This window comes from Pseudophryne corroboree, chromosome 5 (assembly GCF_028390025.1).
Source record: "Pseudophryne corroboree isolate aPseCor3 chromosome 5, aPseCor3.hap2, whole genome shotgun sequence".
Taxonomy (NCBI): Eukaryota; Metazoa; Chordata; class Amphibia; order Anura; family Myobatrachidae; genus Pseudophryne; species Pseudophryne corroboree.
Genome location: NC_086448.1, coordinates 609,864,906 through 609,885,044, shown reverse-complemented (window position 1 = coordinate 609,885,044; position 20,139 = coordinate 609,864,906). Strand labels below are relative to the sequence as shown.

At 46.4% G+C, this 20,139-nt stretch overlaps 1 protein-coding gene across 3 annotated transcripts in view; it reads left to right on the top strand.

Moving 5' to 3' along the window:
* The window catches only part of NDUFV2 (NADH:ubiquinone oxidoreductase core subunit V2), a 131,720-nt gene that overhangs the window by 52,436 nt on the left and 59,145 nt on the right, over positions 1–20,139 (top strand). For all 3 annotated transcript variants that reach the window (XM_063923484.1, XM_063923482.1, XM_063923483.1), the window contains exons 3-5: positions 1,739–1,801; positions 7,719–7,835; positions 19,943–20,111. In XM_063923484.1, the coding sequence (XP_063779554.1) occupies positions 1,739–1,801; positions 7,719–7,835; positions 19,943–20,111 (349 nt within the window). The remainder of the gene's footprint in view (positions 1–1,738; positions 1,802–7,718; positions 7,836–19,942; positions 20,112–20,139) is intronic.

Here is a 20,139-nt window from a genome sequence, read left to right as displayed (position 1 = left end):
TGATGTTTTTGCCCATTTGAAAAATAAAATAAAAAGTAAAACGTACACGTATGTGTCGATGTCACTGAAGAGATTAAAGTGGAGATGGTGTCTCACACCATTGTCCCCATCACGAGAGAGGGAGCCTGCTTGTTCCAGACCCTCTCCATTTATGACACTCAGCTAATGGATAGGGAGGTGCGTGAGCGAATTGTGAGACACAAGGCGGACAACTGGGAGAACTTCACCAGCTACCCAGAGAACCTCCTTAACAAGTCCGAACCCTTTACTTATGGTGGTTTATTCAAACCAGTGGTAGCTGGGCAACTGTTAGAGTTTCAGTGTTTACCGCAATGGTGAGCTGTATGAGCGTTTCATTGCTGAACTTTTCCCAATGAGGAGGCTACGCTTTACGCAGGACCTCTCTAAGGCCATTGCAATGCATGCCTATCACATAAACTTCAAGTGGTGTGCACCTCTCCACCTCGCCCTCAGCCCCACTCCACCTCACACCTCTCACAGGCATCACCTCTTCCTGTCGTATAATTCACCTCCAATTCATTCATATTAAAAAATGTTTAAATATCTTAATTTAGGTAATCATGATACTGCCACACTCCTGTAACCCAGAGGCATAAAATTAATTAAGCATATTACTTAAGATGGGATGAAGGAAATGGAAACTGTAAATATCGAACGTCTACCGGGCACATCATCTGGTTTGCTATATAAATAAAGGTGATTATGTGTTATATACAGTATGGCCTGCTGACCTTGGATGAAATGGACCTGGTATGGGGTGAATCAGGGAGCAGATGATAACTGACTCCAAGTGGAATAAATGAACAGTCACCCCTTAATATTAATATTGGACAAATACATATGGAAAATTAAATTATAGGGGGGAGTTCAATTGAATGTGAGGTTTAACCTGCAAAAAAAACTTCATGGACCTCTAGCTCGATTGTGGATTACTGCGGGTATGCGTGCTCCTGTTTCCCATGGTATCCTATCTTAAAAAAAAAAAAATGCATGCAGGGTTTTCAGAGCAGTTCGTGAAAAAAAAAAAAAAAAAAAAAAAAAAGGATACTCAACGGTCTGGTGGTCTCCCCTCAATCTTTGCCCTAGGGAGGAAGCTGCTGGAAGGTAAGGGGGCTGCAGGAAATGTAGTTCTCCCATCTACCACCTTTGGGGACACACACACCCGAGTGTAAGACACTCACTCATACACACTGCTGCTGCAGGAGTCTGGATCCCGAGGTTGTAGAACAGGGCTGGCCAAACCGGTCCTCGAGATCTACCAACAGTTCATGTTTTCCAGGCCTCCTGGAGATCTGTAGAATTGTCAGATAGGAATGAATGCAGTACATCTTAATTAGTAATGACTACACCTGTGCACCAGCTAGGTGGTCTGGAAAATGTGAGCTGTTGGTAGATCTCGAGGACCGGTTTGGCCAGCCCTGTTGTAGAAGATGCCAAGTTCAAAGGTGAGTCACTAATTAAGCTAATTGGAAACTTCCAATTGCTTAATTAGTCCTTAGGGGGAGTGCCACAAGGGTGCCAGAGCAAGTCCCAATGATTTTCCTAAAAATTAAGATTTTTGGAAAAATCAGACTGGTGGTGTGAGACTTTTATAGAAGTCTCCACATCTCATTTTCTCTCCTCTAATTGAATCAGAATACCCTGCAGCTGGAGGAAAAATCCTGAATGTGAAGTTCTGTTCTAATGAGCTGATATTCATTTATTTTGTCCCTTACAGCATAGAGATACACCTTCAAACAACCCAGATACTCCCTTTGAGTTCACTGCTGAAAATCACAAGGTATGTGCACAAATAGGACACATTTGTTGTATGTTACAGTATATACCTTATTATGGCCCAGATTTATCAAGCCTTGGAGAGTGATAAATTGCACTGTGATAACCAACCAACCAGCTCCTGTCATTTTTCAAACCCAACCTGTAACATGGCAGTTAGGAGCTGATTGGCTGGCACCATGCAAATTGCATGGTGCCAGCCAATCAGCCTTGGAGAGTGCTAAATTAGCACTCTCCAAGGCTTCATAAATCCAGTGCCAGTATGTGTTCTAGTTTTTTACAATGCATTGTGGCAAAAAAACCCAGTATAAAATACAGATTGGTAGAGTTTGCAACTGAATGGCTTTGTTTATTTCTCTGACGTCCTAGTGGATGCTGGGTACTCCGTAAGGACCATGGGGAATAGACGGGCTCCGCAGGAGACTGGGCACTCTTAAAAGAAAGATTAGGTACTACATCTGGTGTGCACTGGCTCCTCCCTCTATGCCCCTCCTCCAGACCTCAGTTAGAATCTGTGCCCGGCCAGAGCTGGATGCACTTAGTGGGCTCTCCTGAGTTCACTAAAAAGAAAGTATTTGTTAGGTTTTTTTATTATCAGTGAGATCTGCTGGCAACAGACTCACTGCTACGTGGGACTTAGGGGAGAGAAGCAAACCTACCTGCTTGTGCTTCGAAGGCTACTGGACACCATTAGCTCCAGAGGGATCGAACACAGGGCCCGACCTCGATCGTCCGTTCCCGGAGCCGCGCCGCCGTCCCCCTTTCAGAGCCAGAAGACGGAAGATTCTGGAGAAAATCGGCGGCTGAAGACTCAGGTCTTCAATAAGGTAGCGCACAGCACTGCAGCTGTGCGCCATTGCTCCCACAGCACACCACACGCTCCGGTCACTGGTGGGTGCAGGGCGCTGGGGGGGGGCGCCCTGGGCAGCAATTAGTATACCTTAAGTGGCAAAATGCACATAATACAGTTCTAAACTGTATATGTGCCTAATCCCCCGCCATAAATATTATTAAAAAAGAGGGAGAAGCCCGCTGCTGAAGGGGCGGGGCTATCTTCCTCAGCACAGCCAGCGCCATTTTCTCTTCACAGCTCCGCTGGAAGGACGCTCCCCAGGCTCTCCCCTGCAGTATACACTACGGAAAGGGTAAAAAAGAGAGGGGGGGGCACATAAATTTAGGCGCAAATTGTGATATAAGCAGCTATTGGGGGAAAATTCACTTTGTATATAGTGTAAATCCCTCTGTTATATAGCGCTCTGGTGTGTGCTGGCATACTCTCTCTCTGTCTTCCCAAAGGACTTTGTGGGGTCCTGTCCTCAGTCAGAGCATTCCCTGTGTGTGTGTGCGGTGTGTCGGTACGGCTGTGTCGACATGTTTGATGAGGACGCTTACGTGGAGGCGGAGCAAGAGCCGATAAGTGTGATGTCGCCCCCTGTGGGGCCGACACCAGAGTGGATGGATATGTGGAAGGTATTAACCGACAGTGTCAACTCCTTGCATAAAAGGTTCGATGACGTAACAGCTTTGGGACAGCCGGTATCTCAGCCCGTGCCTCCCCAAGCGTCTCAGAGGCCATCAGGGGCTCAAAAACGCCCGCTACCTCAGATGGCAGACACAGATGTCGACACGGAGTCTGACTCCAGTGTCGACGAGGATGAGACAAATGTACAATCCACAAGGGCCATCCGATGTATGATTACGGCAATGAAAAATGTGTTGCACATTTCTGACATTAACCCGGTTACCACAAAAAAGGGTATTATGTTTGGGGAGAAAAAGCAGCCAGTGACTTTTCCCCCATCTGATGAGTTAAATGAATTGTGTGAAGAAGCGTGGTGTTCCCCAGATAAGAAACTAGTGATTTCTAAGAGGTTACTAATGGCGTACCCTTTCCCGCCAACGGATAGGTTACGCTGGGAGACATCCCCTAAGGTGGACAAGGCGCTCACACGCTTATCAAAAAAGGTGGCACTGCCGTCTCAGGATACGGCCGCCTTAAAGGAGCCTGCAGATAGAAAGCAGGAGGCTATCCTGAAGTCTGTGTATACACACTCAGGTACTATACTGAGACCTGCTATTGCTTCAGCATGGATGTGTAGTGCTGCAGCAGCATGGTCTGATTCCCTGTCAGATAACATTGATTCCCTTGACAGGGATACTATTTTGCTAACCATAGAGCATATTAAAGACGTAGTCTTATATATGAGAGATGCACAGAGGGACATTTGCCGGCTGGCATCTAGAATTAATGCAATGTCCATTTCTGCCAGGAGAGTATTATGGACTCGGCAGTGGATAGGTGATGCTGATTCTAAAAGGCACATGGAAGTTTTGCCTTATAAGGGTGAGGAATTGTTTGGGGACGGTCTCTCGGACCTCGTGTCCACAGCAACAGCTGGGATGTCGACTTTTTTTACCTCAGGTTCCCTCACAGCCTAAGAAAGCACCGTATTATCAAGTACAGTCCTTTCGGCCTCAGAAAGGCAAGCGGGTTAGAGGCGCGTCCTTTCTGCCCAGAGGCAGGGGTAGAGGGAAAAAGCTGCACCAGACAGCCAGTTCCCAGGAAGAAATATCCTCCCCTGCTTCCACTAAGTCCACCGCATGACGCTGGGGCTCCACAGGTGGAGCCAGGTGCGGTGGGGGCCTGTCTCCGGAACTTCAGCGACCAGTGGGTTCGCTCACAGGTGAATCTCTGGGTTCTACAAGTGGTATCTCAGGGATACAAGCTGGAGTTCGAGACGTCTCCTCCTCGCCGTTACCTCAAATCAGCCTTGCCAGCTACTCCCAAGCAAAGGGAGGTAGTACTGGCGGCAATTCACAAGCTGTACCTCCAGCAGGTGATAATCAAAGTTCCTCTCCTTCAACAGGGACGAGGTTACTATTCCACAATGTTTGTGATACCGAAACCAGACGGTTCGGTGAGACCCATTCTAAATTTGAAATCCTTGAACACTTATATAAGGAAGTTCAAGTTCAAAATGGAATCGCTCAGGGCGGTTATTGCAGGCCTGGAAGAGGGGGATTTTATGGTGTCACAGGACATCAAGGATGCTTACCTACATGTCCCCATTTACCCACCTCACCAGGAGTACCTCAGGTTTGTGGTACAGAACTGCCATTACCAATTCCAGACGTTGCCGTTTGGTCTGTCCACGGCACCGAGGGTGTGTACCAAGGTAATGGCCGAAATGATGATACTCCTTCGAAAGAAGGGAGTTATAATTATCCCGTACTTGGACAATCTCCTTATAAGGGCGAGGTCCAAGGAGCAGTTGTTGGTCGGAGTAGCACTATCTCAGGAAGTGCTACAACAGCACGGCTGGATTCTGAATATCCCAAAGTCGCAGCTGGTTCCTACGACGCGTCTGCTGATATTGGGCATGTTTCTGGACACAGAACAGAAGAAGGTGTTTCTCCCGGAGGAGAAGGCCAAGGAGTTGTCATCTCTGGTCAGAGACCTCCTGAAACCAAAACAGGTGTCGGTGCATCACTGCACGTGAGTCCTGGGAAAGATGGTAGCTTCTTACGAAGCAATTCTCTTCGGCAGGTTCCATGCAAGGAACTTTCAGTGGGACCTGTTAGACAAGTGAGGATCGCATCTTCATATGCATCGGCTGATCACCCTGTCCCCGAGGGCCAGGGTGTCTCTGCTGTGGTGGCTGCAGAGTGCTCATCTTCTCGAGGGCCACAGATTCGGTATTCAGGACTGGGTCCTGGTGACCACGGATGCAAGCCTCCGAGGTTGGGGAGCAGTCACTCAGGGAAGAAACTTCCAAGGACAATGGTCGAGTCAGGAGACTTCCCTACACATAAATATTCTGGACCTAAGGGCCATTTACAATGCCCTAAGTCAAGCAGAACCCCTGCTTCAAAACCAGCCGGTGCTGATTCAGTCAGACAACATCACGGCTGTCGCCCATGTAAACCGACAAGGCGGCACAAGAAGCAGGATGGCGTTGGCAGAAGCCACAAGGATTCTCCGATGGGCGGAGAATCACGTGCTAACACTGTCAGCAGTGTTCATTCCGGGTGTGGAAAACTAGGAAGCAGACTTCTTCAGCAGGCACGACCTCCACCCGGGAGAGTGGGGACTTCATCCAGAAGTCTTCACGCAGATTGTAAACCGCTGAGAACGGCCACAGGTGGACATGATGGCGTCCCGCCTCAACAAAAAGCTAAAAAAAGTATTGCGCCAGGTCAAGAGACCCTCAGGCGATAGCTGTGGACGCACTAGTGACACCGTGGGTGTACCAGTCGGTTTATGTGTTCCCTCCTCTTCCTCTCATACCCAAGGTACTGAGGATAGTAAGTAAGAGAGGAGTAAGAACTATACTCGTAGTTCCGGATTGGCCAAGAAGAACTTGGTACCCAGAACTACAAGAAATGATCTCGGAGGACCCATGGCCTCTGTCTCTCAGACAGGACCTGTTACTGCAGGGGCCCTGTCTGTTCCAAGACTTAACGCGGCTGCGTTTGAAGGCTTGGCAGTGGAACGCCGGATCCTAAACGGAAAAGGGCGTTCCAGATGAAGTGATTCCTACGCTAGGAAAGACGCTGCCGGAAGTTCAGACATTGTTAAGGGAGTGCTGCATATTCAGCCCCCTTTTTGTGCCTCCAGTGGCACCTTGGGATCTCAACGTAGTGTTGGATTTCCTAAATTCACATTGGTTTGAGCCACTTCAGACCGTGGAGTTGACGTATCTCACGTGGAAGGTAGTCTTGCTGTTGGCCTTGGCCTCAGCTAGGCGTGTGTCAGAATTGGCGGCTTTGTCCTGTAAAAGCCCATATCTGATTTTCCATATGGACAGGGCAGAATTGAGGACTCGTCCCCAATTTCTCCCAAAGGTGGTATCAGCTTTTCATTTGAACCAACCTATTGTGGTGCCTGCGGCTACTCGGGACTTGGAGGATTCCAAGTTGCTGGACGTAGTCCGGGCCCTAAAAATCTATGTTTCCAGGAGGGCTAAAGTCAGAAAAACTGACTCGCTGTTTATCCTACATGCACCCAACAAGCTGGGTGCTCCTGCTTCTAAGCAGACTATTGCTCGCTGGATCTGTAGCACGATTCAACTTGCACATTCTACGGCTGGACTGCCGCATCCTTAATCAGTAAAAGCCCATTCCACGAGGAAGGGGGCTCTTCTTGGGCGGCTCCCCGAGGGGTCTCGGCTTTACAACTTTGCCGAGCTGCTGCTTGGTCGGGATCAAACACTTTTGCAAATTTCTACAAGTTTGATACCCTGGCTGAGGAGGACCTTGAGTTTGCTCATTCGGTGCTGCAGAGTCATCCGCACTCTCCCGCCCGTTTGGGAGCTTTGGTATTATCCCCATGGTACTTACGGAGTACCCAGCATCCACTAGGACGTCAGAGAAAATAAGAATTTACTCACCGGTAATTCTATTTCTCGTAGTCCGTAGTGGATGCTGGGCGCCCGTCCCAAGTGCTGACTTCTGCAATACTTGTATATAGTTATTGCTTAACTATAGGGTTATTGTTCTGAGCCATCTGTTGAATGAGGCTCAGATATTGTTCATACTGTTAACTGGGTATAGTTATCACAAGTTGTACGGTGTGATTGGTGTGGCTGGTATGAGTCTTACCCTGGATTCCAAAAATCCTTTCCTTGTAATGTCAGCTCTTCCGGGCACAGTTTCCCTAACTGAGGTCTGGAGGAGGGGCATAGAGGGAGGAGCCAGTGCACACCAGATGTAGTACCTAATCTTTCTTTTAAGAGTGCCCAGTCTCCTGCGGAGCCCGTCTGTTCCCTATGGTCCTTACGGAGTACCCAGCATCCACTACGGACTACGAGAAATAGAATTACCGGTCAGTAAATTCTTATTTTTTTTTTTTTTAGGCCTTTCTAACTAACGAGATTTATAAGACATAACATTTGACCCTTTTTTTTTTTCCCCCTTAAAAGAGAATAGAAGTTATAGTTGGAAACTACCCAGACGGTCACAAAGCAGCGGCTGTGATCCCAGTGCTTGATTTGGCCCAGAGACAACATGGATGGCTGCCTATCTCTGCTATGAACAAGGTTTGATTGAAAGTGCATAGTGATATTAGTGTGTAAGTAACTTTGAGGGTTATGTAGTATTGCGGTGTTTATCGTGCTGCTATAGCTCTTATTGAGGCGAAGCAGAAAGCCATAACCCCCTCCCTTCTGGTGGTAGAAAACCCCTCCCCTCTGGTGATCCCTGCAACTCCCGCAGTGCATTAACTAGTCCTCCTGGCTGGCCCCAATGTTATATGTGATATCTTGTATGTAGTCAGACCGTCACAGATACTGCTGCACATACTGCCGATGCGTACTGTCCAACAGTGGTATCTCTGGCGATCCGACTTCATACAGTATATCACGTATGAGCATTGGAGCTAGCCTAAATGTGAAATAAGTGATAAGCCACAAAAGTGCACTTTTTGTGCGTTAGAAACATCTGTATGGTTTCCATCCCCATACAATGGTATGACAACAGCAAAATTGTTAGATGTTTGCCGATGCCGTAGCCAAAATTATTTTTTTTTATCTTCTTTCCCTTGTGCTAAAATTATTATATAGCCAGTTGGAGCGCTAATCATGAGAAAGATATATGCTGTAATATATATAATAAATATTATGTATCATACATCGCCATATTGGAACATATGGACGCAGCCCACTTTTCTCTGTGTGTACTCTGTACAAGCACACCTTGAGGACAGAGGTCATCCCACTGAAACGATGGTAGATATTTTCCAATATGGTGATGCATAATATTATATAAGCCTTTTTAATGCTCCTTCCTTTTTTTTAAATATTTTGTTAGAATCCTGGAAACCCGCCCACCTCACATTACATTTCTATATATACAGTATTACAAAATAAGTGACATTGTATGTGTCACTATTTGAAAGATAGCTCCTGCAGCCTGCCAGTTTGTTCTATTTTTTATTTTATTTTATTTTTTCTTTAGAGAATATGATCAGGGGTGAAATATGCTTTTGAATATAAGAGTTAATGTTATAAAATATTTTTCTAATTGGATTTTTAAGTTATAATCTTTTCAGGTGGCTATAACAGTTATTTATGAGACCGTTCTGATTCCTAAAATTCTACTAAGTACTTCCTTCAACCTTATAAATTAATGTAGGCCAAATTTCTCAGAACCCTAGGAAACTAATAGGGTTTCCATATGCATACTGTGCCTGATTGATTATTGGAAAAGAAACCCATATATCATCATTTAGAGCTACATGGTTTTCAGTTGAAACCCTTACAAGATGATTATTTTAACTTGATCAGTTTCTGGTGACACCACTTACTGAATGTTTAATAACAAATGGGATAACAATCCCTCAGATTTGGAGATATTCACTTTATAATTGCTTTATGGTCTGCTGCAGCTCTTAGCACTGTTCTTTTCCCTCATGTTTTCTATATTATGAGCCTAATTCAGATAGATGTAGGTGATTAGAGTTCATTAACTCATTAGCGCCTGGGTTCACTTGCTTTATTAGGTTCAGGGTGATGCCGAGATTAAGCATGTCGGCATCTGCTGAATGTCTATATGTGAATTGTCATCATTCTGCAGGGACAGGAGGGTTAGGCTTCAGGAGGGGAGGTTAGGCACTATGGGGAGGAGTTAGGGTAACTCACCACCAGAACCGCTGTCAGTCGTCCTGATGTCACTGCTGGAGCACTGCACCAGCTGTACCACATAAATACATTCTAACTACATTCTAACTACATTCTAAATGTCTATGTGGTCAATGTCAACATGCAAGGCATGTTGACATTACGTCCATTTCGATATCATCATTTTGACAAATGATACCACACCCCCACCCAAAGCGAAATATTGGATTTGGGTGGCGCGGTGTTAAAATAAAACCTAGGGTTATTTACCCGAGTGTGTCATTCACCTGATCTTCTGGTCCCCATGGAGCCTTCAGTAATCCAACCCTGCTCTGTTCTTTACTGCTACCAATGGCCTGTTTCATGTAGTTAAGGTTGTTCTGGATAGTCCTCCCCTCCACACTTCTTTCTTGCATACATAGGGATGTATTCAGGGAAGAGGCAATGACCACATCACTGCTATTTGAATAAAGGTCAGTTGTAATGATCTACAGAAAAGCAGCATTGTGTCACTGAAGGTTTTGTGCACCTTATCAGAATGGGGGAGAGGCTTGCACCAGGTGATTAATATGCCCGGATTTATACAGACATAGTAAACTCCACCCGAATGTACTTTAAAAGTGTTCTATAATTTTTGACATTGCCCCCAAGATAGTGCTCCACCCACCTATGTGGCTTTCAGTTAGTCAAAGGTGTGAGTCCGTTTTAGCTATTCAAGGAGATCGCTCTCTCTGTGTATATGCAGCGTATGTAGCATGATTAATTACACCCAGTCACTAGGGGCCAATTACAATCACCATGATGTTTGGCTGCACACAGATTTGCTTATTATAGTACCCTCAATGTACCTCATTATGGTACTACTTTTCCTGTGCACCTCTGTGGGGTGTGAGAAAAAAACAGTTTTATGGTAAGAACTTACCTTTGTTAAAACTCTTTCTGCGAGGTACACTGGGCTCCACAAGGATAGACATAGGGGGTGTAGAAAGAAAAGGGAAAGAATTAGCTGCGCCTACAGTGTTGTTAGTATACCAAATTTATGGAGAGCTGACAAACAAGAAAATGTATAAATATATTTATTAAAATAATAACACACCAATAAAAAACTATTACACAGATATGTAAAACTTCTAAATGTACATGTACTCTGAAAACCGTAGATATATCTAATGAGCAGTATCCACAGAAAAAATGTTGGAGCAATGTGTTGAATATTAATTCAGTGCAAATATAAGTTTGTAACACTGTTTTAAAATTGTAACATTAAACATCCATGCTTAATGAATTGTATCACTTGAAGGAAGTAACTCAATAGCAAAGATTAGCTACAGGTGCAGAGGCAACATGCACACTCCAGCTTGTAAAGACATATAAGTCCCGACAAAAATGATAGCAATTAGTGCTGTATAATTATCTGTCCTGGGGCTATGGACACCGAGCGTCCTCGGTGAAGTCCGCTACAGCTCACTAATTGTTTAAACGGTGAAAGAAAGAAATGAGCTGAGTTGCTCTAACAGAGGCTGCTGTATATTTACCAGCGTCTTTGAAGTGGTTTAGCCAGGAACTTCAGGTAGTCTCCCAAGGGCTGAGGAGAATCCTTTAATGTCCACTTATAGAAGGTAACCAGTGTTAGTAATCAGAAGTGCTGCTGACTGGGTAAATGAGCCGTGCAGTGGCTGTGGCCAGGAAAGCCGTGTGCTGGCTGTTTACACGGAGAAACCCTTGGGTACCGTGATACAGCGCTGTTACAATTTTAAAACAGTGTTACAAACTTATATTTGCACTGAATTAATATTCAACACATTGCTCCAACATTTTTTCTGTGGATACTGCTCATTAGATATATCTACGGTTTTCAGAGTACATGTAAATTTAGAAGTTTTACATATCTGTGTAATAGTTTTTTATTGGTGTGTTATTATTTTAATAAATATATTTATACATTTTCTTGTTTGTCAGCTCTCCATAAATTTGGTATACTAACAACACTGTAGGCGCAGCTAATTCTTTCCCTTTTCTTTGTGCATAAACTAACAGAGGCACATACACAGTGCTTCTTTGGCTGTGCCCCACTGTTGTTTGAACCACTTATCAATATTTCTAGGCGCTTCAAGCAGATTTGTTTGTGTTTTTGTTTTTTCCTTCTTTTGTGTATTCTGATAGGGGGTGTAGAGTAGGATCTTGATCCGAGGCACCAACAGGCTGAAAAGCTTTGACTGTGCCCAGAATGCATAGCGCCGCCTCCTCTATAATCCCGCCTCCCTGCACAGGAGCTCAGTTTTTAGTTAACCAGCCCAATGCAGTAGCAGGAAAAGAGACAGCGGTTAGTAGCCACATACACCACACTCTCACGACAGGAGAAGTGTCAGCGGCTAATGCCATACCAACCCAAAGAAGCTAAGTGCGTCAGGGTGGGCGCCTTGTGGAGCCCAGTGTACCTCGCAGAAAGAGTTTTAACAAAGGTAAGTTCTTACCATAAAACTCGTTTTCTGCTGCGGGGTACACTGGGCTCCACAAGGATAGACATAGGGGATGTCCTAAAGCAGTTCCTTATGGGAGGGGACGCACTGTAGCGGGCACAAGAACCCTGCGTCCAAAGGAAGCATCCTGGGAAGCGGCAGTATCGAAGGCATAGAACCTTATGAACGTGTTCACTGAGGACCACGTAGCCGCCTTGCACAACTGTTCAAGGGTCGCACCACGGCGGGCCGCCCAAGAAGGTCCCACAGACCGAGTAGAATGGGCCGTAATGTGAGCAGGAGCCTGTGCAATCGCCATTCTATTCCATCTGGCCAAAGTTTGCTTATGAGCAGGCCAGCCCCGTTTGTGAAATCCAAACAGCACAAAGAGAGAATCAGATTTCCTAATAGAAGCAGTTCTCTTCACATAGATACGGAGAGCCCGTACCACATCCAAAGACCGCTCTTTGGGAGACAGATCAGGAGAAACAAGTGCCGGAACCACAATCTCCTGGTTAAGGTGGAATGAAGAAACCACCTTAGGTAAATATCCGGGATGAGTCCTAAGAACCGCCCGGTCACGGTGAAATATCAGATATGGGGAACTACAGGACAAGGCACCCAAATCCGACACTCTTCTAGCTGAGGCAATAGCTAGCAGAAACACCACCGTAAGGGAAAGCCACTTAAGATCAGCTGAACCAAGAGGTTCGAACGGAGACTCTTGTAACGCCTCCAAAACCACCGACATTCCCAAAGAGCCACAGGCCGGACATAGGGAGGTTGGATACGCAACACACCCTGAGTAAAGGTATGCACATCAGGTAAGGTCGCAATTTTTCTCTGAAACCACACCGACAAGGCAGATATTTGAACCTTGAGGGAGGCCAGACGCAGGCCTAAGTCCGGGCCCTGCTGAAGAAAGGCCAACAACTTGGATGTACTAAACTTGGAAGCGTCATAATCGTTAGATGCGCACTAAACAAAGTAAGAATGCCAGACCCTTTAGTAAATCCGAGCCGAAGCCGGTTTCCGGGCCCGCAACATAGTTTGAATGACCGCCTCAGAAAACCCTTTAGCCCTTAAGACGGAAGCTTCAAGAGCCATGCCGTCAAAGACAGCCGGGCTAGGTCCTGGTAGACACAGGGGCCCTGAACGAGGAGGTCTGGGCGTTGTGGAAGTAGAATTGGACGCTCTGACGATAGGCCTTGCAGGTCTGAGAACCAGTGCCGTTTGGGCCACGCTGGAGCTATGAGAAGCAAAATTCCTTTTTCTTGCTTGAACTTCCGAATTACCCTGGGCAGGAGTGACACCGGAGGGAACACGTACGGCAGCCGAAACCTCCACGGCACCGCCAGCGCATCCACGAATGCTGCTTGAGGATCCCTTGTCCTTGCTCCGAAGACCGGAACCTTGTGATTGTGTCGAGACGCCATCAGATCTGGATGGAGGCCCCACTCGCCGGCATGTACGTCCTGACGACTGAGAAAGTCCGCTTCCCAATTCAGGACTCCCGGAATGAATATTGCCGATATGGCCGGTACGGTTTCAAGTGCCGCCTTGATGATTTATGTAAGCCACTGTGGTGGCGTTGTCCGACTGTACTTGAACAGGACGGTTCTGAAATAAATGCTAGGCTAGGTGCAATGCATTGAAGACCGCACGCAATTCCAGAATGTTGATCGAGAGGAGGGATTCCTCCTTGGTCCACCGACCCTGAAGAGAGAGTTGCTCCAGCACCGCGCCCCAACCTCTTAGACTGGCATCTGTCGTCAACAGGACCCAGTTGGATATCCAGAAGGGACGTCCCCTGCACTATTGTTGGTCCTGGAGCCACCAGAGCAGCGACAGACGGACCTCCGGAGTCAATGAGAACATGTGAGACCTGATCCGGTGAGGCAGGCCGTCCCACTTAGCTAGAATTAGCTTCTGGAGGGGGCGAGAATGGAATTGAGCATACTCCACCATGTTGAATGCTGAGACCATGAGGCCCAGCACCTGCATCGCCGAATGTATCGACACTTGCGGACGAGAATGGAAGCAACGAATCCTGTCCTAAAGCTTCAGGACTTTCTCCTGAGACAAGAACAACATCTGGTTGTGAGTGTCCAATAGCGCTCCCAGGTTCACCATGCTCTGAGCAGGGACCAGGTAGGATTTCTTCCAGTTGATGAGCCACCCGTGGGCTTGTAGAAACCGGACAGTCATATCCAGATGACGTAGGAGAAGTTCTGGGGAATTTGGCAGGATTAACCAGTCATCCAGATACGGCAGTATCCTGACCCCTTGACGGCTGAGCACCACAGTCATCACCGCCATAACTTTGGTGAAGACTCGCGGACCCGTAGTTAAACCAAAAGGTAACGCCTAAAACTGGTAATGGAGATTGACAATCGCAAACCTCGGGTATTGCTGATGTGACGCTGCTATAGGAATATGCAGGTAAGCATCCTGTATGTCCAGGGAGACCATGTAGTCCCCAGGTTCCAAGGCCAGAACTATAGAGTGAAGGGTTTCCATACGGAACTTGGAAACCTTCCCAAACCTGTTCAATGCCTTGAGGTTTAGAATGGGCCGGGAGGACCCATTCGGTTTCGGGACTAGAAACAGCGGAGAATAGTACCCCCGGCCCCTCTGCGCAAGAGGCACCTGTACTACGACTCCTGTATCCAGGAGGGTCTGTACCACCGAATGTAGAGTGTTTGCCTTTGTCTGGTCCAACGGGACGTCTGTCCGGCAAAATCGATGAGGGGGTCGGTTTTTGAAGGCTATGGCGTAACCTCGAGTGACGACTTCCCGTACCCAGGCATCTGAAATAGTCTTCAACCATTCCTGGGTATACCCTAGAAGCCGGCCCCCCACCCTGGGATCCCCCAGGGGGAGGCCCGCCCCGTCATGCGGCAGGCTTATCGGTCTTGGAAGCTGGCTGACGGGCCGCCCAGGCTCTTTTGGGCTTTGGCTTACCAGGTTTGGAAGTGCGGGCCTGTTTTACCTGAAAGATGAAAGGGGCGAAAGGAAGTACCTTTAGCCTTCGACACAGAAGGAGCGGTACTTGGCTACTGCCAAAACTGCCTGTCTGCCAAGTCAGCCACAATCTTATTTAAGTCCTCCCCAAACAGAATATCTCCCTTGAAAGGGAGTACCTCCAGGGTTTTTCTAGAGTCCAGATCCACAGACCAGGATCTCAGCCACAATATCCGGTGAGCCAGGACTGATGTAGTAGAGGCCTTGGCTGCTAGGATACCGGCATCAGAAGCCGCCTCTTTAATATAGTGAGAAGCTGTGACAATATATGACCAGCATTGTCTAGCATGGTCAGAAGAGATTTCAGCTTCTAACTCTAAGGCCCATGCTTCAATAGCCTCTGCAGCCCATGTTGCTGCAATAGTGAGCCTATGTGCAGCACCCGTGAGGGTGTAAATCACTTTCAGACAACCCTCCACACGTTTATCCGTAGGCTCTTTTAGAGACGTGACTGTAGTGACAGAGCTGAGGAAACCACCATCCTAGCCACATGAGTCTACTGGAGGAGGCATTTCCCAATTTTTAGACGGCTCTGGTGCGAGGGAATAGCGAGCCAGCATCTTCATTTGAGGCACAAACTTCTTACCCGGGTTTTCACAGGGTTCCTGACGTATATCCACTAGGTGGTCAGAGTGAGGTAAAACTTGTTTAACCACCTTCTGACGCTTGACCCTATCTGATTTCTTAGGAGGGACGGATGGCTCGGGATCATCCGTAATCTGTAAAATCAACTTAATAGCCTCCAAAAGATCAGAATCTGTGGGGTCAGTGTAAGTGCCATCTTCATCAGACGAGGTGTCAGTGACAGCAGTGGATTGTGAGGAGATAAGAGCTCGGTTAGAGGACCCCTTGGGCTTAGGCGAGCGAGGGTCAGACTTTTTAGTAGTCAGGGACTGGTTCAACTTCTTCAATTGAGCAGATAAATTGTCCGCCCACGGCGGGTTAGCTGCAGGGACCACATACGGTTGCATCGGCATAGGGGGTCCCATAGGGGGTGTTAGTTTATTAACTAGCATATGTAGAAGCGTGGAAAAAGCAGCCCACGGTGGGTCATTATGTACCTCCGTTGCCACAGTTCCACTGGGGGGCAAGGAGCCCCCAGAACCAGAGCCCACAGCTGCTATATTCTCCTCATAGGGATCTGTGGCTTCAGCTTCAGCAACACCGGCAGTGTGTTCAGCCCCAGAACCATTACCCTCAGAAGCAGACATGATATAACTTACAGTATCAGGTAACACAGTACAATTGGCAGCAGCACAATACCTCTTACCCAAACCCCTGCGCAGTGTAGTCAGCACAAGCAGAGATATAGGAGAGATATGGTGACTAAAATCACAGAGAAAAATACAAGTATAGTATATCTAGTGAAAATCCTATATAAATATAAAACCTGACGCACCAAGCCCCCTCAGGTTATAGAATATAGGGATAGCAAGTTGAGTAAGACACGAAATGGAAACCACTCAGCAAGCTAATGCACACACAAATAGTCACAGTCTGTACAATGCAGAGGTTATTACTAACAATACTGCTGCACTGGACTAGCTTACATAGCTATGTAGTCAATAGATATAACACTGCAAAGTAAGAACTGGATGTATATCACAGGGTAATTGTACTAGAAAACCCTGATTAAATGCACTCTTTCTTAACTAACACTGTCTAAAAGGCAGGTAGAATACTTAAGTGTCATGTAAAGGCACAGCGCTGACAACCAGGCGGCTTTACACAGGAGGATTTGCCCAAGCAGTCCCAGGAACAGTGTAGCTGAGAGAAATGACGCCCAGACACTGACCGGGAGTGAGGGAGAGACAGATATGCAGCTCCAGGGCGGGAACATTTGCAGGAAATGGCGCCCTGGGGCTGGGGGAGGGGCTCCAGGTCTAAGCCTTATCCCCCTGCTGGCAAAACCACCGGGTACTGTGGGCTACTATTAAAATGGTTTTAAGGGAAAACCTGACCTGCACCCATGCCCTGGTGATCTAGTGGGATCGCCTGTACTGCCACAGTGTCAACCGCCAGCGCATGTTGCCCGCCTCCCACTGACCGCGCCGGATCGCGATAAAGTACGGGTCCCGCAAGCAGGACCCACTTACCACCTCCCGAAGCGCGGCCACGCAATCCCGGAGAGCCCCCGTCGTGTGTGCCTGACCATGAAGAAAACTAGAGCCTCCTGCTGTAGTTACCCGGCAACCAGGGCTCAGGAGTGTACAGCGCCGCTGGGGAGAGCTGGAGCTGCAGCAGTGAATGTCTCCTGACATTTACACACCGCTGTTGCCCTTGTAGTCTTCACTTTTTCTTCAAAAAAGCTCTTCTTAGGGCTGCCTGGAGCAGCCCCTCTGTTATGTGCCTGCTATCTGCGGCACCAACTACAAAACTGAGCTCCTGTGCAGGGAGGCGGGGCTATGCATTCTGGGAACAGTCAATGCTTTTCAGCCTGTTAGTGCGTTGGATCAAGATCCTACTCTACACCCACTATGTCTGTCCTTGTGGAGCCCAGTGTACCCCGCAGCAGAAAAGCAGTGATGTTGCTGGCTGTGATATGCCGTTCTAGAATGGCACATCATGGCCATAGCTTTTATTTCCAATCACTCACTTGGTGTCTTCAAATTAACTGGTAAGTTTAGGAGTATTTGCTATAACCTATAGATCAGAACATTGTTACACACAAGATGATGCTGTATGGTAATTAACATGAATCTCTATAACTAAAATGCCTTTCATGGCTATTTTAATTAAATGAATTGGTAGTTTCAGTAGAGGCTCTCCTTTGTCTGTTTTAATTGCTGTTGTGTATATGGCTTTCATTCCATGGCTGTATGTGATGGACTAGTCTGTCCCATCCTAGAAACTGCAACAAGGGGGATCCAATTTAGAGCGATTCACCTGGTAATGCACGGGACAGCTATACAAATTCAAGCAGCATACTTTTCCAAAATACCAAGATTTTAGTGGGTCTTACGTTATAGGGTATGGCATTGCTACTAAGCAATTAGGAGTTCACATAACTACAATTTCTTAACAGACCAGTTTAAAAGGAAAAAAAAAGAAAAGAAACGCGTGTGATGCATGGGACTTATTTTTTGGACTTTATATTCACTTTCTGGAGAATCGCCCTTTACTGCATCAGTCAGAAAGGATCCCAAGGGAAGCTGTGATTTCAGCAGAATCCTTACACTAAACCAAATATGGGGTCAGGCTCTCAGGAGAACACCCATCTTTGGTAGCCTTGTTGCCCAACAGTTACTGGAGATCTATCTTTGGCTAGTCAGTACATCCTAGCTACTACATAAGATAGTTAGCGGGAATCTTAGCAGGTATCCTTAACCTGCAAAGTAGTGTTTGTGATCTGACTGCTGCTGGGCTAAGGACGGTGGAAGTGGCCTTTTCAACATAGTCAACCTGGTTTACATACAGCCCCCAAGAGGGCTTCTTCATGAAAGTCTGCATTTTGGTAAAATGAGGTTTGGGGTATATTTATGGTAACAAGAGAAGTGATCATTTTGTTAACGGTCTTTTTAGTTGAAATAGCATAAAATCACACAATCTGGGGGACGTTTCTGATAATGAACTCCTACAGAGTTAACTGCAAAGGTTTACTGGTGTTCCACAGCAGGTAATTAGCCCTTCTGTCTCCTAATTATGTCAGGTGCACTATAATTTAAGAATCTAAATACTGCTATCAGTTAGCACTGAAAAGTCCAGATTTTGGTGTAATTAAATGTAACTATAAGTGCATAGTACTACTGACCTGTAGGTGTCTGTAGCAGAACGATTACATTTTATATCCTGCACATACGATAAAAGTTTGTCCTAGAAGAGCGTCCACAGACCACAAGTCGCTCCTCACTTGCAGAGGCAATTGTGTTTAATTTGGGCAGGCCGTCCTTTATCAACAACACCCTAAAAACACGAGAGCTTACTTTGACTGAAGCAGACATTGGGGAAATGTGTTGATCACCTGGACAATAAAATATTTTACATTTATGTTTAATTACTTAATTCTTCACAAAACCTGGCTGCAAATGGCTGATTAATCCGACCTAACCTTGCTAAAAGATTAATCAGCTATCAATCAGGATTGTGATAAAATATAGTAAAATGAGGATGATATAGGGCCATAATCTGACAGCACTAAACTGGATTCATAGGGTACACCACTTGTTCCTGATGCTGAACACCTCAATCTGTCCCACAGTTCTGTCAGGTATGGGTCATTAGGTCAACATGAACAAGGTCAACATGGGAAAAGAACGACATGAGTTTTTTTCAAAAAACATTTTGTGGTGTTGTTATCTTCGTAAAGTGACGGGGAACCCCCATTAGTGCACCGTGTCCCCTTGCATTACCGTTCCCAATTGTAGTCCACGTGGATCATAAAGTATGAAAAAGTTCAAAAAATGTAAAAAAAAAAGTGAAAAACCTTTTTTCATGTTGACATAGTGACCATGTCGACCAATATCCCGTTCTGTCAGGAGACCGACTGTCACATAACCTCCCCTACATCCCGCGCTCTCACAATCCCGATGGTTTGCATGCCGACCAACAGGGACTATTCCCACTTGTGGGTGTCCGAGCCTGCAAGGGACCTATTGCGCTTGCACCCCCTTCCTCATCCCCTCTTTCCTTTCGGGATTCTGCTGATCCCAGCAGCATACCGCCGGTCAAGCATACCACACCCGTTGTATACATAGTGAATTTCCTGACTGGAAATCAGTTCTTGAAGCATTATCATTCGTAATGGCAACCTTTAACATTTGTGACTCCTCTATACACCCTGAGTTTGGTTGATCATTTTTGATGATAATTAGAGCAAGTTGTCCAGGCTTGGTATTACCTCTAAATCTGCCTTTGAGGCAAGCACTGTTGTCGTGAACTAGAGTGGGGTTAGGTATACAAGGGATAAACTACAGATGGATAGGTTGGCAAAGATGTGAGCGTTTTTTGTAACTTTATTACCAGACAAACAAGGCCCCTGGTATAAAATAAATTCATACGCAGCACTGTAAAGGGCTGTTTTAAAGGTGAGTGTTGCTGTGTTTTCAGGTGGCTGAAGTGTTGGAGATGCCTGCCATGCGAGTATATGAAGTAGCAACTTTCTATACTATGTTCAACAGGAAACCAGTAGGAAAATACCACATTCAGATTTGTACAACAACACCTTGTATGCTTAGAGATTCTGATTCCATTCTACAGGCTATCCAAAAGAAACTCGGTAAGTCAAGTCTCATGTGAATGTTATA